This window comes from Aedes albopictus, chromosome 3 (assembly GCF_035046485.1).
Source record: "Aedes albopictus strain Foshan chromosome 3, AalbF5, whole genome shotgun sequence".
NCBI lineage: Eukaryota > Metazoa > Arthropoda > Insecta > Diptera > Culicidae > Aedes > Aedes albopictus.
The window spans coordinates 9261799-9286862 of record NC_085138.1 but is presented as its reverse complement, the minus strand read 5'-3'; the positions used below and the strand labels follow the sequence as shown (position 1 = coordinate 9286862).

Genomic DNA, 25064 nt, shown 5'->3' with positions numbered 1-25064 from the left:
GCCAAAATTCAAATTTTCATGAATTCTGGTGCCCGGGAGCCTATTGTTCGTGCAGTTGAAAATCGGAATTTTTGACACGCGAAAGTCAATTTTTCTTTAAAATCGTGTCAGACGTACGTCGGGCAAAGTGCGCTGGATAGAGGTCCAGATCCGCTTCGGGTTTCAACCGCGACGACAATATTTAAAAATCAATTTGAAGTTTGCATGGGAGCGATTTGTCGAATCACCCCATGTCGCAGTTTGTACTGGGCGAATCTGTCAGTTGCCCAGCTGTCAAAAGGTGATTAAAAAATGATTTTAGGTACCAAAATAAAGTTCTAAACACTCTGAAAAAAAAATGTAAGTGGCTCAGAAAATGGTGCTCTTTCGTATAAATAAAAAAAAATTCTAATTTTTAAATTGAAAAACCCAATTGTGTCCTGACAAACAGGAGACAGTAGAACCTACTGAGAAGAACAGGTGTAGACAGCTTGAATCATAAATCATAATTGAGCGGCAAAGAAAAATAAACATCACAAATAACATTTCCCATTTCAGATCAACGAGTGGATCCATTTTCGTTGCCTTTCCGGGTTATATTACAAATATTCTAACCCAGAGAGAGCTCTGCGCTAAGTCTATGATACACACGTAGAACTGAGAGTGGTGATGCCAATTCCGCAAAAACACGCTTAATTCAAAAACGATCACAATCTCGCTAAAGGAATCATTGTAGAAATCTTTAAAGGAATTCCTTGATTTGCCCCTGGAAAAAATCACTGGAGCTTAGAGAAGTTTGAAAGAAGTTCCTGACTCACTACGGAAATTACTGTGATTGATAGAAGATTTCTGTAAAAAAAATCTTGAAAAATTCCCAGAGAAATTCATGGACAACATCCTGAAGGTACCCGAGCAGGAACGAACTAGATATCATACCAAGACAAGGTATTGAGTCATCAACAAAAATACCTCAACGAGTTATTGGTTTGATATTGAGGACTGCTTGAGGTATTATTGACTTATAGAACACGCACCATTTATTGTTATAGGTTTTGCATACCTCAGTTTAATATTGTACACCTATTCTCTCCTGCTCGGGTATCTGGGAGTTCCTGGAGAAATCCCTAAAATATCCTGAGGCATACGCGCCAACTTGTGACGTAGTTGGGGGGGCGAGGCCTCTCAAAATCAATCGAATTCGGAAAATTTCGACGCAGTTCCCCTAGTTTAGGCATATTTACGTGAAAACTGGTGCAATGAGCTGGAAAAAGTTGAATTTTGTCTAATTTTGGAGAGCTTCGCCCCCCCAACTACGTCACAAGTTGGCGCCTATGTCCTGAGGAATATGTGGAATAATCTCTGAAGAAATCCAAGCACAAGTTTCTGCAGAAATTCAAGGAAAAGTAGCACCTGGAATAATCCTTGGTGAAATTCCAGCAGTACTTTTGGGACTTCCTCCCTAAAGGACTTCTTATGTTCCCCCAACAGAAAATTCTGGAGGAAACTTTAAAAAAAAAAAACTTGGAGAAATCTTTCCAAGAATCGCAAGACTAATTCTTAGGAAATTTATAGAGAAAACCCTGCTGGTATTGTAGGTAAATGAAGGTAAGGATGAATCTTCAGCAGTAATTCTGAAGAAATCCCAGGCGGACTGAAGGATTCCATACGGAATTCTTGGAGGAATACCAATTGATACCAAGAGGAATTCATCTTATTTGAATGCTTCCAACTGCTGGAAGTCTGTACCAGGAATTCTTAAATAAATTAATCTGGCGATTTTTTGCTTGGAAATTCTAGAGGAATCCCAGCAGTAATATTCGAAGGAATCTCTACAGGCATTGTTCGGGAAATTCCTGGATTATCGTCTGTTTTCAAAGGATACCGTAAATTATATTTTGAAAACAGTTGCAAATTTAACATTTTTTCGCTGAAACGAAATTTTAAATTGTTTGACCTTTTCAAATAAAACGGGATATTTGTTCGTTACGTAAATTGTATATGATTCCAAAATATATCAACATAATAGGATTGATTGTAAAACCAACTTTTTTTAAAAAAAGCTAACACAATTGGATCAGAAAACCGACAATGTCTGGGGAAAACGCAATCGAGGCCTTCCAAATTCGGGGCAGCATAGTATTATAATATTAAACGTATTCGAATTTCTGCATTAAAATATTAAAAAAATCTCAATAAAAAATACTCCCGATAATCGAGTCTAAAATTCCGGATAATCGAATCCCGGATAATCGAGTCTCCGGATAATCGAGTCCGACCTGTACGTGAAAATAATTCAAATGTTATTCAACATTATGCGGAATTAATTCGTCATAATGGTGCCTGTAAAATGAGTGATTCACGCATACCAGGAACGGACTTATTATCGAACTTGAATGAACCTAAAATCTTATTTCACAGGGTTTAAGTTTATGGTCTAACCTTTCAGAAAAGTCATGATTCAAAATATTCTTTCGGCGAAAAATGAAATAAATCATGTTTGAAGATTTTCCACTATTTTGCAGTATTTCAAAGCATTATTGTGGTGATGATTAACCCTAAAAGGGATACCTGGGGTCCATTGGACCCCAGGCGCCTTTCAGAGCTCGTCTTTGATGGAACACACTCAGCGAGGTGACGAAACTGAGGCCATGAAGGTATCCCTTTTAGGGTTAATTTGGCTTAGACCAGGTCTTTAGTGTCTTTTAACCATGAAATTTATGTCAATAATCTAATAATACTATACTTACTAGTGATGTACCGAATAGTACAATACCGAATAATTCGAATTTTATTATTCGGCGAAACGAATATTCGGCCGTATATTCGGCCGAATAATATCTGACCGATTATTCGGCCGATTTTCTTGTTAAAAATCTCGTGAAGTTATTGTAAAGGGCATCTTTGTTTTCAAGAAAGTAGAATTTGAAAGCCAGCATCTTCAGAAAAGTTTTAACATCACAGAAAAAGTAACTTTTTGCAAATAAAATGCTTCGAAAATCCACTTCACAATTTACTAAATTCTTGATTTAGTGTGTTGTTGCTATGTTTAGTCATTATTCGGCCTATTCGGTATATTCGGCCGAATAATACATTTAATATTCGGCTAAACGAATATTCGGCAAAATCGAAAATAAGCTGATATTCGGCCCGAATATTCGGCTAGCCGAATATTCGGTACATCACTAATACTTACTAACTAACATGTTACGGGTTTTCTCTTTGGTCTATGTGCGAACAACCGGTATTTGTGTGTTATGACCAGCCCAAGGTAGTCTACCGTATTTTTACCTCAATAATTTCTATTTATTCTTAGTAACATATAAATCAACCTGCGCGATTTCCATATTAAGGATCAAATAAACAATATTCCTTATATAACATCGTAATAGCTACGGTTAGCGGTGCCAATCGTTTAGACATATTGTAAGCAATGGAGTGTGAGTTCGATTCCCACTCCAACAAAAAAACTCCATTGGGCCACTGGGTGTCGCATATTTTGTCCATTTGTTGTTACAGTAAACAGTAACGTCAGCGATGATAATAGATTAATCAACGCAATTTGTTAGACTGAAAGCCGAAATTTCCAGAAAGTCAATTTGACATCTTTTTGTCTAATTATATCCTGATCTATATTTTGGATTGGAAAAAAAGAACTGCTATGGTATGGTATGGTATGGTATGGTATGGTATGGTATGGTATGGTATGGTATGGTATGGTATGGTATGTATATAGGCTAGACTAGATAAGATCAGAATAATACCAAACAAAGTCCCCCAGAATTAATCGTAAAAGTTTAAAGGAATCTTATTCTTTTTGGGACATTAGGCGAGATTTCTGCGCAGTTGTTGTGGTACTAATATATTTTCACTCTAAAGCGCAGTTTCGAGTTCGAAAGGAATCGCTCAAGAAACTTCTTGAGTGATTCCTGGCAGAAACTTTCTTCGGTGACTGCCATTTGAACTGTCATTTCTTCGCTACTGCGTACTGCGATCGAAGAAAAACGGGTTTCTTGAGCGATTCAGGCAAGGAATTTCCCTTGCATCAAGATAGGCTGAGAAATTCCTTCTGAACTGCAAACAGTGCTTAAAGCGTTGTTTGCAGATCAGAAGGAATTTCTCAGCCTATCTTGATGCATGGGAAATTCCTTGCCTGAATCGCTCAAGAAACTGGTTTTACTTCGATCGCAGTACGCAGTAGCGAAGAAATGACAGTTCAAATGGCAGTCACCGAAGAAAGTTTCTGCCAGAAATCACACAAGAAGTTTCTTGAGCGATTCCTTTCGAACTCGAAACTGCGCTTAAACCACTTTTTAAGAGCTTGAGCTTCATTGGCCAACCGTGGATGCTACTCCAGTATCACCACTCACATAAGGAACCAATGAGATCTGCCGGGGACTAGCAGTCATCTTCAGTGTGTGAGCGTTGGTGATCTTCTATTTTTGGGCGAGAATGGCGCCTGCGACGTCTGGTTGCCGGTCAATGTGGGGAAGGGAATGGAAGTAATGATTGCAATCATATGTATCCACATCAGACAGATATATTGCGAATTTTTAGAAAAATTTCCACTCTGCGATAGCCGTCGAGTTCTACCGCAGCTGTTAATGTCCTACCGCAGCCATCAAAATCATCCTATCATCGAAAATGTAGGCCAAATCGAAGTATAATTGAGCATGAGCTTGAGCATGAGCATAGATGACCGTACATTTCGTAGTTGCTACTCCGTGATTGACCGGAACAATCGAAATTGCACAAGGAACCAACAAACGGAGCTTGGGAGTAGCTACCGCTCTCAGTGTGCACAGTTCGAGAATTCCAAACTTTATTAGGTCAATAACGGCGCCGGCCACGTCCTTACGGTCATCGAGGAAGGAGAGGAATGGTAGTGTGACGTACGTTGCTACTAGAGACCGAGATCACCTCATCTTCTCCACGACTGTCACAGGAAGTAGTATTTGTTAGTGGGGAAGGAGAGTCACATGATCTGGATTCACTTTGGTAAGTGATGTGATTCATGCAACCTTTATATAAAATTCAGCTGGCAGTCCCGAAAGGCCACTATACGGGGGCCTCGGTCACACTCACCTGCCGGGGAAGAAGGGCCAATATAAAATTCAGCTGGCAGTCCCGAAAGGCCACTATACGGGGGCCTCGGTCACACTCACCTGCTTTTCTCCTGTTTATTTCGCCAAAGTCACTTATGTTTAATTAAAAAATAACACACTAGTTTTAACTATAATTTAAGATTTATTCACTAATTTAGGTCTAGATTTACATTAATTGTTTGATTTTTCAATTCAGAGCGTTCAGTTGCACGCGTGCTCGCAGGTGGAAAATTTTCACATATATAAATTTGAATCGCCGCTTGCTGCGATCGCTGCGATGGGTTGCACCCCGTTGGCATGGCAACCACGTGCGACGTCGGGACGCCAACGATACCCGAGCAAAAATGCTTACCTGGTGGTACTGTTGGCGACATTCTCCGAGCCCGAAGAAAAGCTGATGGGTTGTAGTAGCACGATCTTGCTGACGGGCCTCGTATACGTTGATCTTGAAGTCTTGATCGAAACGGTTCTGACCTTACCATCTGGACCCTTATACGTTTTTTCGATTATTCCTTTTGGCCAGTTTCCTCGATGTAGGGTTTCATCAACTAACATAACCAAATCTCCAACGTGGTACTCATAATAGTTTCGGTTATCAGGCCACTTGCAGCTTTTCAGTAACTCTGGACGATACGACACAATCCATTTGCGCCAGAAGCGATCTGCGTAGATTTGAGCATGCTTGTACGCTGCACGACAATCGAGATCTCTTTCATCGAAGTCGTGGTCAAACTGAACAGTGTTGTTTCGCCCAAGCAGTAACATGTTTGGTGTTAATGGTTCAGCATCTTGAGGATCGTTTGGAACGTGAGTTAGCGGCCTGTTATTAACGATGTTCATTGCTTCGCACAGAGCAGTGCGCAGTACCAAATCTGTCGGGTGTCTTTCTCGCAACATCGCACGGAGAGCACCTTTCACGGAGCGAACTAATCGCTCCCAACAACCGCCAAAGTGTGGAGCACCAGGGGGAATAAACTTCCATTCTATGCCTCTGACAGACAACGAATCTTCGATCTGTGGATGATCTAGTGTTTTTACAAGCCTTCTCAACTCTTGGTCTGCGCCAGTAAAATTTGTACCATTGTCTGTGATGATACGTTGCGGCAATCCTCTAATGGACATAAAACATCGGATGGCCATTATGCAGGCATTCGTGTCCAAAGATGGCACAACTTCAAGATGAACAGCCCTGGAAGTCATGCAGGTGAAGAGCACCACCCACCTCTTTTCGACACGGCGACCAACTTTAACTGACAACGGGCCAAAATAATCTATTCCGGTATTCGAAAACGGAAATACGAACGGAGTCGTTCGTTCTGGGGGGAGATTACCCATTTGTGGAACGGTTGGTTTTGCCCGGAGCTCTCGGCACTTGATGCACGACACCGTGTATTTTTTCACCTGTGAACGGATCTTGAGAATTCGATGACGCTGTTTAATGTTGTTGACGACCGTTTCAAGACCCTGGTGACCGTTGGCGATATGGAACATGCGAATCAGGAGATTCGAAAAGGGATGGTTATCGGGAAGAATGACGGGGTTGTTGACATCAAACGGTTTACTACTCTCTTGCACACGTCCCCGCATACGGATGATGCCATTACAGATGAACGGTGAATAGTTTTTCAAGCGGCTACTGCTTTTCACAAAACCGGTGTGCACCAGACTTCGCATTTCTTCACCGAAGACCTCCGATTGTACCTTCCTGTACCATACATTCCTCGCGTCCTCCATATCGTGAACAGTGATGTTCAAACGTTTCGGTTTCTCAGTTTTCGGCAATACTAATATTTTTCTCATCTTCAGGTAATATGCTGTCGTCCTGATTAGGCGGTTGAAGTCGGAGAATCGCTCGATCTCGGGAAGGTCCATTAAGCAATCTTCAGATACAGTGCAGCACAACGAATCAACGGAAGTATCGACGATCAGCTCGGCGTGGAAATTTACAAACTCAGCAGGCGACAGTTCTACCGGCGCGTCGATCGGCCAGCGGGTGCTGACATGTGGCAGGAAATCCGGACCCTTGAGCCATTCTTGCATACTGCCGAATTTGCTTGACTTTGTTGCCAGATCAGCAATGTTCAACTGCGATGGTACCCAATGCCACAAATCAACGCTGTGACCATTCTCCTTGATCTTCATAACACGAGACCCGATGTATGCAGTCAGCTTCTGACTCGTCTTCAACCAACTTAGGCAAATCTTGGAGTCGGTCCAGAAGTACACCTTAGTGACCTCTATCTTCATTTCTTCTTGGAGCGTTTTTATCATTTGACTCGCAAGAACACAGCCTTGGAGCTCCAGACGTGGCACTGTCGAATTCTTCAGAGGAGCGACCCTAGCCTTGGCGTAGACTAATGCGACATGCGACCTATCTTCATGACGATGGACTATATAAACGACGCAAGCGAAGGCCTTATCACTAGCGTCACAAAAGGCATGCAGCTCAGCATTAGCGAACGATGGAATCTCTGGAAAATAATACCTCGGCAGTCGGATTTCGTTCAGTTTCGCAGTTTGATCCAACCATTCTCTCCATCTTGGAACCAATCCATCTGGAATCTCGTCATCCCAGTCGGACTGTAACCGCCACAGTTCTTGGAAGATGATTTTTAGTTGTATAGTGATGGGACTAAGCAAGCCTAAAGGATCGAAAATGCCCATCATGAACTTTAACAGTTGTCGTTTTGTAGGCACACTTTCGCCGGTTCGAAACTCTTCGACCAACTTCGGAAATTCAAGCGAAAAGACAAATTCATCGGAGTGTAGATCCCATCTGATACCCAGTACACGTGTTTCATTTCCTGTTCGATCGGCAACCAACGTAGGATCCAGGGAGTCTAGGAGCGCTCCAGAGTTCGATGCAAATTTGACCAGCCGGAATCCACCATGCTCGTGCGTCTTGACCACATGCTGCACCAGTCGAATTGCTTCTTCTTCAGTGTCGGCACAATCAAAATAATCGTCAACGTAATGTTGATTCACCACAGCGCATTCTACACCAGGGTACTCTTCTTCCAATTCCTTTGCATTAAAATTCTTGATGAATTGAGCCATGGAAGGAGATGACACAGCTCCGAAAATCATGACCATCATGATGTACACGCTAGGGTCAGCAGAGCGATCCATGCCACGAAAAAAGAAGCGTTGAGAGTCCTGGTCCTCTCTACGGATAAGGATTTGGTGGAACATCTCCTTTATGTCCGCCACAAACGCAAACTTCTTCTTCCTAGCGCGCATTAGGATCGCGATCAGGGCGGGTACGAAATCAGGACCTTTCAGTAACAAATCGTTGAGAGAGAAACCGTGAGATTTCGCTTTAGCATCCATGACTAGACGGAATTTTCCGGTCGTTTCCACGCTAAAATGCGGCAGGTACCACGTATTCGGTGTTTCTTCAACTTCATGAGGCTCCAGCTTTCGTGCATATCCCTTGTCGACATAATCTTGAATTTTGCTGCAATACTTCTCAGCAAACTCCGGATCAGAATCCATCTTCTTCTCGATCATCTGTAGCCGCTGCAACGCTTGAGGCTTGCTGTCCGGAAACGAAAAGTTGCCATACTTGTAAATTTGTCCTACTTCGAAGCGTTCTCCACGTCGAGTGACGGTGCGGTTCATGATGTCAACGGCGCGTTGATCTTCATCAGACATCTTCGGAGACTGTCCGGTTATTCCGAAATCTTCTACCTTATACGCCTGCTTCACCAGATTCGTTAGCTCGACGTCGTCATCTTCCGTGCATATTAGCGCATGACAGTCCTCTGATCCTGCATCGCTTGGTTCGATCAAACCATGAACGGTCCAACCTAGATGACAACGAGTTAACTGCAGGCCATGCAACGAATATTGGACTGTTTTCAGTGGCACAATCAATCCAGCGTTGTTGGAGCCGAGAAGCATACAAGGACGAGTGCCGTGAACTGCGACCAGCTTATCCTCGTCAAGCATCGGGTACATTCTCTTCACCTTTTCGATGTCGAAGTTCACGGGTGGCAAATCGAGGTTTTGAACGGAGCGGACGTGACTTGCCTTAAACCATTTCGCTTGAGCTGAAGGTCCAGAGATGTCGAAGGACAGCATCATCGATTGTTCCTCCTTGTGAGAAATACCGTTCGTCCATCGATAAGTCACAGAAGATGCCGGTCCCTGCAGCCCAATCATCGCAGCAACGTTTGCATCGATCATTGATAGAGAAGAACCTTCGTCAAACAAAGCGAAAACTTCCTCAGCGCCATTTGGACCCAGGATCTTCACCTTTCCTACACGTAGCAGTGTGTTGACGTTCCTGCCATTCACGTTGCAGACATTCGGCATAGCAGACTGGTTGCTCCTAGGTGACTCACGTGGTGGCTCATCGTTGTGGACCAGTTCGTGATGATTCTTTCCACAAACCGAACACTTCTTCGTAGACTTACAGTTTCGTCTAGCATAATCCGATTTCAGGCAAATGTAGCACACTTTACACGACTTAGCGGTGGTTCGACGTTGGGCAACAGAGAGTCCTCGAAACTGACCGCACTTGTCCAGACTAAAATGCGATCCCACCGAGCATAGCGGACATTTCTTTGCTGCCTCTTCGTCACGATCATCGACATGGAATACGACGGGTTTCGGCTTCGCTGAGTTGATCAGTTTCTTCGTCCCGAACGCAGGATTCAGGCTTGCCAGCTGGTTGTCCATCTCATCCTCCAACCAGCGAGCGAAAATGGCGAAATCCACGACGATATCTTGCTTCATTAGTGCTGCCTTGTGTCGAACCCACATTTGCTTACTGAAGACAGGTAATTTTTCAGCCAGGTGTGAAATGAGTTCGGGATTGAGCAGATAATTACTCGCCTTGGCGTTCTGCATCGCGACCATAGTACCGACAACAGCATTGTAGAAGGCCCTAAACGATTCGATGTTACCTTCTTTCACGACATCGAGGTTCCTCAGCGCTTCCAATCGATTGGCCACGACCCATTCCGTGCGCCCGAAATTCGATTTCAGCATCCTCATAATCTGAGTAACGTTGTCCGGGGAAGACAACAATGATTCCACGGTTTTTCGTGCCTTACCTTGTAACGCCTTGTTTAACCGTCTCAAGTTATCACGATCGGTCAGTTGAAACTCCTCAGTGGACGCGTTGAACTCGTTCTCGAAAATCGTCCACTCCATGATGTCGCCAGAAAATGGTGGCAAATCCTTCACGTTTCTGCCTTGCAGTGCCTTGAACGCTTCGAGCAGGATCGCATTCACTCCTGGCTCGGGCACACGCAAATCGTTCTCCACAGGCTCGCGACGGGGTTGTCGAACCACGTGATTTGATGGTTCCAGGTTTACATGGCGTAGATCGTTCGGGTTTGTTGGTTCCACATTTGTGGTCTCGGTGACCCATTGGGTGACACGTTGGGATACACTGGTGTACGCACTCGAGTTGCTACCCCTGCTACTGCAGATGCTCGAGCCGTAACTTGAACCAGCCTTCAGTTCTTCCTTCTTGAGTTCACGCTCACGTTTTCGCCTGAGAAACTCAGCCTTCCTCTCTTCCGTCTTCAGCACCAGGTCTTGTTCAATCTGAGGCGCAGCTAATCGTTTTTCAGCCAGGATTTTGTCTCGTTCGATTGTGTTGGAGTATGCAATACTGTTTCCTCTCAGTGTGGCATTCGGCGAGATTGAAGGCGAGATCAACCCTGCGAAAACTCTCCACAGCAGAGCCGAGCGAGCGCGCCACGCGCGCATCAATGAATGGCATTTCATTCAGTCCCCTACGTTAAACCCGTTCAGACGTGCATTAAAGTATTTTCTAGTTTAATTCACACGAAGTGTTTCATTCCGAGTCCGGTTCCCTTTCTTCGGTTATTTCGTTTCCGTTGTGTTTTGTCCACCTCTGCCCAACAGATTGAAGCCTTCAGTTCATCCTCCTCGATCTGCTCCTCCAACAACAGGGCCTTCAGTTGGCTGTCGGTTTCGCTGATACGGGAAGATCGGCTTTTGTTCGAACGCCTACCAGATAGGGCAGCATCGATCGATACACGGGAACCAGGAACAAAGTTGTTCTCCGTGTCATTCGGAGTCGGAGCTGGGACATTTTGCTGATTCGATTTCGCCTGCTGCTGTTGACTAACAGGTGTGCGAAGCATGGTCGACGGTCGCGGAAGTCCTATTAGAAAATGTTCGAAACGCTTTGGTACTGTACCTTTGTTTTCTCTTTCAGAGCGGCGCAACTGTTGCTCCATATAAACTGTCGCCTGGTATTCGAAGGACCAATATAAAATTCAGCTGGCAGTCCCGAAAGGCCACTATACGGGGGCCTCGGTCACACTCACCTGCCGGGGAAGAAGGGCCAATATAAAATTCAGCTGGCAGTCCCGAAAGGCCACTATACGGGGGCCTCGGTCACACTCACCTGCCGGGGAAGAAGGGCCAATATAAAATTCAGCTGGCAGTCCCGAAAGGCCACTATACGGGGGCCTCGGTCACACTCACCTGCTTTTCTCCTGTTTATTTCGCCAAAGTCACTTATGTTTAATTAAAAAATAACACACTAGTTTTAACTATAATTTAAGATTTATTCACTAATTTAGGTCTAGATTTACATTAATTGTTTGATTTTTCAATTCAGAGCGTTCAGTTGCACGCGTGCTCGCAGGTGGAAAATTTTCACATATATAAATTTGAATCGCCGCTTGCTGCGATCGCTGCGATGGGTTGCACCCCGTTGGCATGGCAACCACGTGCGACGTCGGGACGCCAACGATACCCGAGCAAAAATGCTTACCTGGTGGTACTGTTGGCGACACTTTATTTGAATTAAAACATTTATTCATTTTAGCTGAAATATTACAAATATCGACACCGAAGATGACGAACCATTCAAATTATTATGTGAGTGCAAAAAATGAAATAAAAATATTTATTATCAACAAAAAGTGCTCTGGGAACTAGCGCCGAAACATGACGTCACGAACTTTCCAATATTTGCTAATTAAATACACAAAAAAATAGCAAAATTTTATGTCATAATGGTCAAATTTATACATCTGCATTAACTATTAAAATAAAAATAAATTGGAACGAGCTCACCGATAAATATCCATCCAAGTGTCCAACGCCTGCAGCATCTTCCACTAACTGGCTTCGTCTCCGAAATAACACTCAACCGCTCCGATTACGACACTGCGCACAGTCAAATCGACGACGACGACGCGGGCACCCCGAACGAGAAAAAAAAAGCGGCACTTCCACTTTGCCTCCCAAAACACACTCGGTTCGGATTCCCGCTGAAAAAATCACTTTTAATTCCACACTAATACTAAGACCGACGACGCGCTGTGGAGGGACGACGAGTACTCTGTGTTGTGTTCGGTAAAATCGGCGAACCCTCTGAGAGGGTTCTCATGCGATTAGAGAGTTACGCACAATGTAAAGGAAAACGAAATAAAGATTCAGTTTATGTTTGACCACAAACGTCCTCAGTCGTCTTCTTTATTTACCACTAAAGAATGCCTCCACAGCAACTTTTAATGGATGTTACAGTGGCGTACGAGGATAAAGTTTTGCCATCAAAATGTGGCTTGGCCACCAAGTTTTTATTTTTTATTCGTTTGGATAGCGTGCTTTATTTTGTGCAACTAGTGTGAAGAACAATTTTGTGCTTTTGTTTTACTTTGTGTGGCGAGAATTTGTGTTTGAGTTTTTTTTTCCAAACCATTGTGCTGTGGCATATTTTTCAAACACAATAGCCTATGTTTAGTGAAACTTTTTCATTTAAGAAATGAGTGCTAGTTTGCGTAGTGTTTTTTTTTTCAATTTTGTGCCCATATTTTTCCTGTAATTTTTTGTATTATGGTGTTTGCTAATTTTTGTCATAAGGTGTACGGTATAACGTACTTTGCACGGTGGCATCCTTTTGTGTGTGTGTTTTTACAATATTTTTAGGCGGTCAGGAGGTTGATTCAAATCGACAGTTTATTTTGCCCTGACACATTTGTATTTACGCTGCTAAAATATACAATTTTCACTTTGATTTGCTAAGATAATCAAGTAGAACACATTTAAGAACAGGCCATTTTGAATCGCTAGTGATTCTTTTTGTGTAAATGCATTTTTCTTTTGCCTGCTTCTCACCGTTTTGTTTTGTTCTGTTGTAATGGCGCGAATTTTTTCCCTTTTCGATAGTAACTGAGTTTAAAGTGCGAGGTAGGGTGCGGGCACCGGTTTTGGCCAGTCTAAGGGAAATCATTTTTATAAAAATAACCAATAATCCAATGAAAACTACCAATGTGTTAAATGAAAGGTTTCAATCTATATTTCATTAGAAAAATGCAGAAATCAAGTTAATACATGATTTTCGTATTAAAAGTGGCGCTGGCCAAAATAGAAGCATTGCCGCAGTTTTGGCCATATTCTCAGCTTTGGTTTCTATTTTGGCCAATCGCGTGTTTTTCTTATGGGAGTGGCCAAATTAGAAGCACCCTGGCCAAAATAGATATATGGGAGCTAATTTTTTAAGAAAACATATTTTTTTTCTTCCATTTTTTAATCAAAATGTATGGTTTTCACAGCTGTAATCATCATATTATATTAGAATCTACTAAGTAAAAAATAAATTTATGCCGATTTAGATCGTAACAGGCTGAATACCGCACTATGGCCAAAACTCCGGGCTGGCCAAAACTGAAGCTTCTACCCTAGTGGATTTTTTAAATCTTTTTCTCCGCTTTATTTTTATCACGACCCCAGCATTTTATAGCTTTTGGCGTGATTTTTTGTAGTGAAAGATGGTTAACTGTGCCAGTGAAATTGTGTTCTTTGCGTACATTTTTTTTTGCGATAAACGCCTGCAAACTTTAGTGCATTAAAAAAAAATATCAATGATGCGCAGTGATTTTTTAAATTTATTTTTTATTCATAGTGACAGGATGTGAATAATAGTTTTTGGCTAATTTTATGTTGTATTTTAATATGATACTTTCAGTTAGGTTCGAATTAACGATTTTCGATTAAAGATTGAAATTTCGATTTTCACTTAAGGACAAGGTATTTGGAGTACATAGCTCAAAATTTCTAGAGCACCGTTTTTTAGAACCGCTGAACGGATTTGGATGAAAATGCATCACGCTAATTGTTCAGTGGTTGTCAACAGTGTGATGCATTTTAATCCAAATCCGTTCAACGGTTCTAAAAAACGGTGCTCTAGAAATTTTGAGCAATGTACTCCAAATACCTTGTCCTTAAACGGATATTTTTGCTATGAATTTTCTGAAATACTTTAGTTGATCGGTATCTATAGATTTTTGTAAAAATCAACTTAAGCAGGAAGGAGTTGTTGTGTTCGGTAAAATCGGCGAACCCTCTGAGAGGGTTCTCATGCGATTAGAGAGTTACGCACAATGTAAAGGAAAACGAAATAAAGATTCAGTTTATGTTTGACCACAAACGTCCTCAGTCGTCTTCTTTATTTACCACTAAAGAATGCCTCCACAGCAACTTTTAATGGATGTTACACTCTGTAGGCCAAATCAAAGTATAATTGCAATTTGCAAAGTTAATTGCATTGAAAACAACAAATAATGATCATCGGCGTCGTATCCAAGGCTACCCTAGGTACCGCTAGGGTAGATCGATAATACCCCAGTGAAAATCAGTAATCTGACAGCTGCGGTAGCTTTTCGTACTACCGTTTTCTCTAAATTAGCAATACCTCTGCCTCTACTCAAATTCATGCGAATGTTGGAGTGTTGATGGGATATGGTTGGCTTGGCAGAAGGTTCACACATTGGTGCGTGTATGCCAGGCGGGCACTCCAAACCACTTTTTAAGAATAGAATTGTAAGCGTTAGTGAAACAACATTGAATAGCCCCTTGAATTTTAACGAAACATGTTCTATACAATTGTAAAACCCCTTGGTTATTGTACTTCCCTCCAAAACGAGAGCAGAAAGTTTAGTTCGAGTTAAGTGGCGCCACGGTGTGGTAATAAAAGTTGTCACCTGAAAACAGTCGACGTTTTTTTTATTTTTGTCACCGGAAAAAGAGCCCTCAACTTCAGAAGTGGGATCCCGGTGTCCCGAAAGTGCTCTCCGGAACAGTGAATTCGAGTTTTTCGGTATTCGACGATTTTCGCGACGATGCCATTGACGAGACGAATGGCAGCGAAGACGAAGGAAGAAATGGCCGAAAAGCAAACCGATCCGCCATTTTTCGACGCCGAGAACGAGCCGACGGAAAACGTGCAGGAAAAAGAGAACGACGAAACGGATAGCGGTAGCCAGCTCCCGACGCAGACGGTGAGCGGTGGGACTTCTCGAAACGAAATGCAAATTGTGAACTTGCATCCGTATGACGTGGGACGACTTATTCCGGAATATGCAGAAGGAGACGGCGTTGGTAAGTGGCTGCGGCGGATCGACCACTTCCGGGCGATATATGGTTGGTCGGAACAAATGTGTCTGTTGTACGCATCAACACGACTGGCCGGTGCGGCAGCAAATTGGTACAGACGACATGAGGAGTGGATTTTCAATTGGCGGCAGTTCAAGGATCGCATTATTGTTGCTTTTCCGGAAACGTATGACGAGGCTGATATTCATCGTGAGCTGGAAGCAGTAAAAATTGAGAAAGGAGAATCCTATGAAGCGTATGTGTACCGTGTGGATGCAATCGCACAGAAGGGCGATTTCAGTGTGTCAGCCACCATCAAATACATAATCAAAGGATTGCGCTACGATAAAGTGTACTGCAGCTTGCTGACGAATCAGTATACCTCTACGCTAGAGCTACTGCGGCACATAAAGTGGATTGCCTCGAACATGGAGATGCTTCCATCTAACGCCTTCCGACAACCGAAAGTAAATGCGGCGGTAACTTCGGCGGGCCCTCGGGCGGCTCCATCGCCGGCTACAGGTGTGGTTTGTTACAACTGTCGTGAGCCTGGGCATCGCTCGTTGGACTGTCCAAAGCCGCAGCGCAAAGAAAGATGCAAGAAATGTCTTCGTGTGGGTCACGCAGCCGACGTTTGTATGGATCGTTCTACAGCTTCGCAGCAGCCAACACAGCAACCAGTTGTCATCAACAAGTTCGACGGAGGGAAGCGATCGGCTACCAATGCCTTATTCGAAGCAGTCGGACCTGACGACCACATCACGGTGAACCAGGCTTCTCAGCAGGAAATTGAAATCGAGGCAGCGGGCGAACGTTTCAGAGCGATGGCCTTGTTCGACACAGGTAGCTATACAAATTTAATTAAATTGAACTTGCTACCCATGGGTTTGCTACTTAATGTAAACAATGAGGAGGTTGTGGGGGTAAACGGCTCAAAAGTAAAAATCTTAGGCCAATTTGACGCACCGCTGTTTGTGACGGGTAGAAAGTTCCAAGTGCGCTTTCTGGTTGTATGTAATGATACCATGCAAGTTGATGTTATTTTGGGACGAAGCTTTTTGATAGATAATCGCATTACACGGTTGCACCTCATACCAGACAAAATGGTTCGTTCGACAGAATATGAGTGGTTCATGCTGGGTAACATTGACGAGAAGTGTATGTCGGTCGAGAGTTCTGCGTTGGGTATAGACTTAGACGTGGGGGATGATAAAGAAACGTTGTCTTGCCGTGTTCAATTGGAAAGTCTAGTGGAGCGGAGTTATTTGAAACGTGCAAGACCCGATAAGCCTTTGGTGTCGTTTGATGCGGAAATTCGGTTGAAAGAGGACAAGATCTATTCTGCTTCTCCACAGCGTCTTAGTGTGTTTGAGAGGAAGGAACTGGACAAGATTATCTCTGATTTGTTACAGCAAGGCATAATTCGTGAAAGTGATTCTCCTTATACGTCCCGGGTGGTTCTGACAAGGAAAAGGAACAATACTTTTCGAATGTGTGTGAACTATAAGCCTTTGAATAAAATCGTGGAACGGAACCATTTCCCTATGCCGGTTATTGAGGATCAAGTAGCGAAGCTTCAGGGGAAAAGGTACTTTACTTCATTGGACCTGAAAAACGGGTTCTATCATGTGAGTTTAACCGAACAATCGAGAAAGTACACGTCGTTTGTGACTGATAGCGGACAGTATGAATTCAACCGTTTGCCTTTTGGTTATGCTAATTCCCCTGCGATTTTTGTGAAGTACATTTCGAAGGTATTGGAGCCGTTCATCAAAGAGGAAAGGGTTATAGTCTTTATTGACGACATGCTTATTGCATCAGACACATTAAGTGAGCATTTCCAGACCTTGGAAGAAGTGCTCGAGACACTAGCAGACAATCATTTGGTGCTACAATTCGGGAAGTGCCAGTTCTTCAAAACGCGTCTGGAATATTTGGGTTATGATGTGCAATGCGGAATTTTTGTTGAACAACACGGTGAATCGGTCCACTGGCAAGACGGCCTCAACTCTTTTGTTTGGGGTTAATCAAAGGAGACGCATCGAGTATGACCTAACCCAATATTTACAAGATCAGGACGACCACAGCAGTAGGGATCTCGATGGTTTGAGGGAAGAGGCGATTCAGAATATGCGTAAACAGCATCTATATAACAAACGCGTACACGATAGCCATTGTAAGAGAAATACCCAGTATAAGGAAGGAGATCTGGTAATGTTACGGAGGATGAATACAGCAGGTGAAAGAAACAAGCTAAAGCCGAAGTTTCGGGGACCATATGTGGTGAAGAAGGTGCTCGATAACAACCGTTATGTGATAACCGATTTAGATAACTTTCAAGTTTCGAATATACGTTTCGAAGGCATTTTTGACCCTCTAAAGCTACAAAAGCATATATTTCACATATTCTGGCCTGCAGAATACATACAACCACACTGAACTAACATGCATATTTACAGTTTAACAGTAAGTATTATTTTATCAATTTTATTCAAAAATGGTGTAGACATCAAGAAAGCTTAAATATATCCACGAATATTTACTAAATTACGATGAGTTTGAATATAATGCATTGCAAACATATGCTAAAACTGCAATGTGATTATTTTATTAAATATTTTTTGAATTGCAAAATTGTCATTATTCAAGTATGTTCGGTATGGGATTTTCAAACTGTTAAGTCCCTTTTTATTGAAAATTATTATGATTGCATGAAAAACTATTCTGGAGCTCGATTTGAATAGGTCGTATGTGCTTTTGTCGATATAAAATTCGATCAGTTTATTTTAGTCATTGTAGCAATATGGCAGATATTTGTCAAACTTTTAATGATGGAACAGAAAGCCTGTTTTGTGAGGATTCTGCTGTATGTATCAACTTTGCTCAATTTCAACGGTTTTCGCTATAATAAGCGAATCCAACTGATCGAATTTTTAATCGACAAAAGCACATACGACCTATTCAAATCGAACTCCAGTATTATTTTTATTTAAACTTATCTTGTCATATTCTTTACATGATCTGAACTAGTGATCTTTCACAGAGACTAGATAATTATTCAAGGACTACCACATCTTGAGTCGTGTAATGTTGTTCAACTGCAATTCACTAACACAATTGATGAGCTTAATACACGGCAGACTTTCATGGGCTGGTCACTTCACACGGCTACCGCAAAACGAAATATGAACATAATACAAGGGAAGAAGATATAGGGATTATATTTGGTTTCGAAAACGGTATTGAATTATTTGTAGTTGGGTAGGGTTTAACGGATGATAAAAGGTGTCTGACCCATAACCGGTACAGCACAGAGAAAAAATTCTACTCAGTGGCTGAGTTGGCCTTACTCAGAAATCCAAAAATCTTTTGTTTTCTTACTCAGTTTTCGTTAAAAGTGGGACAACCCATTGCCAATGGGTTGTCCCACTTTTAGCCGAAACTGAGTAAGAAAACAAAGGATTTTTGGATTTCTGAGTAAGGCCAACTCAGTCATTGAGTAGAAAATTTTCTCGGTGAGTGGATATTAATTCTCCATAAGGCATTGATGACCGGGATGAATTCGAGTTCAAAAGTAGCAAGTAAATAATAAAGTATACTATTGTAAGATGTTTCTCACAAATTTTATGGCCATCATACACTAAAGATTTGGTCAAAGCTAAATTGATCATCAAAAAAAATGCTCTAATGTACTACAATTCGATAGAAAATCTTCAAATATGATTTATTTCATTTTTCACCGATAGAATATTTTGAACCAAGGCTTTTCTGAAAGGTTAAACCATAAACTGAAACTCTGTGAGAGAAGATTTTAGGTTCATTCAAGTTCGATAATATGCCGGTTCCTGGTATATGCGATTGTTAGTTAGGTTATGCCTGAGATATTCGCTCACACCCCCAATTGGGTTTTTAAATTAAGAAAAATGTATTAATTTATTGATTTTATACGAAAGAGTACTTTTTTCTGAACCACCATGATTTTTTTCAGATTTTTAGAACTTCATTTTGGTACCTAAAATCGCTTTCGAAAAGATTTTTCGAAATCACCTTTTGACAGCTGGCCAACTGCTTGACAGCTCCGCCCAGTACAAAATGCGACGAGGGGTAATTCGTCAAATCGCTCCCATACAAACTTCAAATTGATTTTTAAATAGGTTCCGGGGCACCAAAATTCATGAAAATTTGGATTTCGGCTCAGTTTTGCATGCAGATTCTGAATATGGAATTATCTCAACACCGCTAAAGAAGCCAATTAGGCGAAATCCCATAAGCTCTAGGATTCCTACAATAACAACACGGATTGCCGTGTAACAGGAATCCGTGCAATAGATGACCGTGTAGACGGCATCCGTGTAGTAAGAGTCTAGACTGTATTGGGTTCGTCACTGGATAGCCCGTGGCCCAGGCAACAACTCTGTCGAAGACACCACCTACTTAAATTATCACGTTATTGAGATACACACATATACGTTTATACTTTTGCATGCAGTTTGTATTGTATGCACACTAGCGCCGCCCAGTTCCAGATTTGCCAATGATTAAGGATAGGACGGTGCAAGATGGCACCCCGAGGCAAGATGAGCATCCCTCTATTTTACTACTCACAAGTAACAGAGCTAGTAGAATAACAGCTTCTTAAGGTTGGTTCATAGTTGCTGGAGTGGCAAAATGGCAGCTGGTATGGCAGCCACCCGTTCCCTATGTCTCTCTTCCCGTATCCAGTAATTGCCGGCAACGCAGGATCAAGAAAAAAAAACTTTGAATTATGCTGTCTTACCTGCACAAAATACTCTGTGATTGCTACTCCCTGATAGATTATTGATTTCCATGCACTTCGTGAAGTATTCCTTTCGAAGATTTGCAATAATTTCTCCACTTTGTGCAAAAATGCAGCCTGCACATTACTATTTGCTACCACGAGTGCGACACACCTTTTTCTTAAATCACTTCTAATTTCACTTTCTGGCTCCCCAGCTCAGCACTATTGTTCGTGCAGTTGAAAATCGGAATTTTTGACACGCGAAAATCGATATTTCTCCTAAACCGTTCGTCGGGCAAAGTGCGCTGGATAGATGCGCTATGTAAAAGTGATTGCTATGAACTGAACACTCGCCAGTAGTAACACTCATAAGTTATCACATGCGATATCTCAAGATCTACTTTATTTGGGACAATGCTGTCTTCGGCAAAGTTGTTCAGTAGGTCAAGAACAATTTGGTGACTCAACAATTAGTTGGTGATTTCGCTGCTAGGTGGCGCTAGTTGTCAAGTAAAGCTTCAAACTCCGCTATCTCGGGATCCAGAGTGCATAGATAGAAATAGAAACGTGTCATCTTCAACAAAGTTCTTCGGGAATAATCGGGTTCTTCAGTCTAATGGGACATAAGACGTAGAACGGCAGTGTGGGTTCTCCCGAAAGTCCAGCCAAGGACTGAAAGTCTCTATAAAGTTAAATTAATCAATCTCCCGAAAGTCCGGATTGTGCTGATTTAGAGGAAACGGTAGAGCGTTGGGCTGCAAAACGGCAAGTCGATAGGGGGAGCGTCCAACATAGCTCTGGTCCTCACAAGTTCCTACCTCCTGCTTCCACGGGTCAATCGACGACCAAGACCGCTAGTTAAGAGTTGCGTGATTAGCTGGTAGTGCGGCCTGGAAACTGTTGTCCTTCTGACTTCAGCTAGATTGAGGAGGAACGTCCTGAGCGTCTATTCGCCTAGGAGGTGCGGCTCAGACAGCGTTTGTTCTGGCATTCAGCGGCTGCGAATAACATTTCTAGCAGTGTTCCAGTTCTGGTTCTATTTTTATAGCAATCATAAATTCCGTTTGTTCTTAATGCTACCCAAGAGGCAGTTTTAGATGCCTTCTGAAACTCGCATACGCCAAGGCCATCTAAGCACGTGAAGAAAGTTCAACGTATAGGTTTGTGTTTTTACTTAATTTATTGTACAAATAATAAGAAGCATAAACAATAATTATAATGAACTCCACTTTTTATCATTAGTAAAACACTATTTTCCCTAACTTTTTTTTCAAGAGCATGACTCACTTGATGCGTAATATTAAGAACATGTTTCCCGTTAATTGAACCGAATGTTTCTTGTCATTCCGTGGTAAAAAGGGCCCGATGTTTTACCACCACGTACCAAATTCAGTCCATCCTTCCAACGTGTCGATACAGAGGCAACATTTTCTCCTCTCTGTTTATTCCATCAAAAAAAGAATACAAGCACGATTGCTGATTGTAGGATTGTTAAAAAATGAATACAATTTTTCTTCCACGGTGTAAAACGAGACAGGTTCTTCTGATTCAGACTAATACCAGATGATGGGTTGCTGTGGGCGCTCGCGACCGATTTAGGACTCTTCGTAGAAGAAGTATTGGCCGGCGCGCTTCTGTTCCGTGTCCTGTGAAATTTCGACAGAAGTTACAATTTTAATTACGATCCCAACAACGAAACCATTCCACCCAACCGTACATACCTTAACCGAGTTCGTCTTGTTGATGCGGGGCCGGAAGTTGTTCGGGTCCCGTCGGAATGTGATCTCCAGCAGTTCCAGGAAGCGGTTCATTCCGTTCAGCAGCGACTGGGGCGTGTGCGCGGTGGTGTCCACGGACGGTTTACCCTCGAACACGATGACCCGGTCGGCCAGATAGGTTGCCATGATGAAATCGTGCTCCACCACGAAGCCGGTCTTCTTGGCGTGGAGGATATATCTGTGTGGAGAGAAATGAGAGAGGGGTTTCAACATTTAGTCAGTTTTTCCCAATGTGTTAAGACAATGAGGGCGCAACCAGCCCAGGGATCTCTCCTTGTGCTATAGAACACTTACCTCTTGATCACCTTAGCGGCGATAAGACGTTGCTCGGAGTCCAGGTAGGCCGAAGGTTCATCGATCAGATACACGTCGGCAGGTTTACCCAAGCACAGAACCAGAGCCACACGTTGCAATTCACCTCCAGACAAGTTCTGCACCTCCTGGTCCATGATTTCCTCGATCTTCATTGGTTTCATGACGTCGGCGATGAACTGCGGATGGACGTAGGCGTCCCGGATTTTCTCGTGCAGCAACCAACGAACCGTTCCCTGGCTCTTGGGTGAGATCTTCTGCGGCTTATAGGAAATGTTCAAACAAGGTAGCTTTTCGGACTCCTCATCCGGTTCCAGATTACCAGCGAGCATTCGAATGAAGGTGGTCTTGCCGGTTCCGTTCTCACCCAGGAGGACGATGATTTCTGAATCGCTGAACTGGCCATCGTTGACGGTAAGAGTGAAGCCTCCGAGCTTCTTCTTCATCGATGGGTAAACGTAGTGGCAAGTTCGTTTGATTTCCTCTTCCGAGGCCGATTCCGAGACCTTGAAGGTCAGCGATTCCGTTCGGAAACGCATGTTTTCAGTGTGAACGTAACCGTCTAGGAAAATGTTGATGCCTTCGCGAACGGAGAAAGGCATAGTAACTACACCGTAACATCCTGGAACTCCGTACAGACAGCAGATGAAATCGGACAGATAGTCCAGAACCGACAGATCGTGCTCTACCACGATGATGAACTTGTCCGGGTGGATCAGCGACCGAATGGTCAACGCACAGTTCAAACGTTGCTTCACATCCAAGTACGAGGACGGCTCATCGAACATGAAAATGTCGCCATCCTGGATGCAAACCATGGCGCAGGCAAAACGCTGCAGTTCTCCACCGGACAATGCCTGAATCTCGCGATCCCGAATGTTGGTCAGATCCAACATAGCGCAAATTTCCTTCTGATTGTTCCGTTCGTCCTTTTTGTCCAACAAAGCTGCCACTGTGCCCTTGACGGCCTTTGGGATCTGGTCCACGTACTGGGGCTTGATCAACGCTCGTAGACTGTCCTCAAGAATCTTGGTAAAATAGTTCTGCAATTCGTTGCCACGGAAGTGAGCCAGGATCTCGCTCCAATCCGGAGGGTCGGAGTAACGTCCCAGATTGGGCTTCAACTTGCCGGCCAAGATCTTCAGCGCGGTAGATTTGCCGATACCGTTCTGACCGACCAACCCCAGCACTTCTCCCGGGCGAGGAATCGGCAAGCGATGCAGCTTGAACGAGTTCTTCGAGTAACGGTGGGTCGTGTGCTTGTCCAAGTTACTCGGGATGTTGATGATGGTGATTGCTTCGAAGGGGCATTTCTGAAATCATAAACAAAGCATTAGCTTAAAATTGATTGGAAATACAACATCTTTGGGAAAGTCTTATGAATAAATAGCATGAATTTGAGTAAAATACTGTAAAGAAACTCTTTGAAGGTCATCCTTACCTTCACACAAATACCGCACCCAATGCAAAGCTCCTCCGAGAGGGACGCAATTTTCGAGTCCATCGCCACCTCGATACACAACTTGCCCATCCGGACCACCGGACAGGACTTCTTGCACTCCTGACGGCATCGTTTCGGTTTACACTTGTCGGAGCTGACGATGGCGATACGCGTTTGCTTGTCAGTCTCCTCAGCTGCTCGGTTTCGCGACATTCTGCGGAAGAGAAAGGAGAACGCAAAATAAATTTCACTTCACTGTACCAGCCAGCTGGGCAAAACGTTATAACCTCACTTCGGAGGGCTCCCCTACGATCGATTGTTTACCACTCTTCTGATTGAATTTTCAAGTGAATTTCATCAAATCCTCGCAATACTATTATCAAACTACGTAATAAACATCACAAATCTATTAATTTCACCAACTTACCTGTCGAAATTCACGGATTTCGGACAGAATCGAAAGTTCGTGCGTGTCAGACGAGATTTTCGCGACGAAAAAGATCAAAGCAAAATACAATGACAACTCAGTTGACGTTTCGGCTGCAGCCAGCGTGCACTCGCACGCGTGCACGAGGGATGCACATTTTGTTTCACGCATACATGCGCAGCAAGAAAGTAAATCATTGGCCCAATCGACCAAAATATTGATGAAATTACACTGATCGAAAACCGAGTGAATCCGTCGTACTATGTTTTCAGTTCAGAACCCAATTGGCTTCTTTAGTGGTGTTGAGATAATTCCATATTCTGAATCTGCATGCAAAACTGAGCCGAAATCCAAATTTTCATCTATTTTGGTGCCCGGGAACCTATTTAAAAATCAATTTGAAATTTGTATGGGAGCGATTTGTCGAATCACCCCTCGTCGCATTTTGTACTGAGCGGAGCTGTCAAGCAGTTGCCCAGCTGTCAAAAGGTGATTTCAAAAAATCTCTTTGAAATTGATTTTAGATACCAAAATTAAGTTCTAAAAATCTGAAAAAAATCATAGCGGCTCAGAAAAAGGTGCTCTTTCGTTTAAAAATAGAAAATCATTGAATTTTTCTTAATTTAAAAACCCAATAGCGACATTTTTACCCTTCTTACACCCATAAGAAGGGTATAAATACCGCTTGGAAAACCGACTTTCGATCCGAGGCCCGCAGGGCCGAGTCACATATACCAATCAACTCAGCTCGACGAATTGAGCAAATGTCTGTATGTGCGTGTGTGTGTATGTGTGTGTGTGTGTATGTGTGTGTGTGTATGTATGTTACAAAAAAATGTCACTCATGGTTCTCAGCCATCTGTTGACCGATTTGAGTTCTCTTGGAAGCAAATGAAAG

At 42.9% G+C, this 25064-nt stretch overlaps 3 protein-coding genes across 3 annotated transcripts; 1 reads left to right on the top strand and 2 right to left on the bottom strand.

Moving 5' to 3' along the window:
• Window positions 1–4056: 4056 nt before the first annotated feature.
• On the bottom strand, window positions 4057–14002 carry LOC134290478 (uncharacterized). Its single transcript, XM_062857629.1, has 2 exons — window positions 11553–14002; window positions 4057–11392 (listed from the first exon to the last, which is right to left on the bottom strand). The coding sequence occupies exon 2, from the start codon at window positions 10821–10823 to the stop codon at window positions 5430–5432; it is 5394 nt and encodes a 1797-aa protein (XP_062713613.1). The 5' UTR covers window positions 10824–11392; window positions 11553–14002; the 3' UTR covers window positions 4057–5429.
• Window positions 14003–15196: 1194 nt separating this feature from the next.
• Window positions 15197–17476, top strand: LOC109417404 (uncharacterized). Its single transcript, XM_029858115.1, has 2 exons — window positions 15197–16292; window positions 16569–17476. Exons 1-2 carry the CDS (start codon window positions 15197–15199, stop codon window positions 17474–17476), a joined length of 2004 nt encoding a protein of 667 aa, XP_029713975.1.
• A 3893-nt stretch (window positions 17477–21369) lies between these two features.
• On the bottom strand, window positions 21370–24322 carry LOC109425462 (protein Pixie). Its single transcript, XM_019700731.3, has 5 exons — window positions 24167–24322; window positions 23740–23953; window positions 22281–23611; window positions 21930–22164; window positions 21370–21854 (listed from the first exon to the last, which is right to left on the bottom strand). The coding sequence occupies exons 2-5, from the start codon at window positions 23950–23952 to the stop codon at window positions 21804–21806; spliced, it is 1830 nt and encodes a 609-aa protein (XP_019556276.1). The 5' UTR covers window position 23953; window positions 24167–24322; the 3' UTR covers window positions 21370–21803.
• Window positions 24323–25064: the final 742 nt, after the last annotated feature.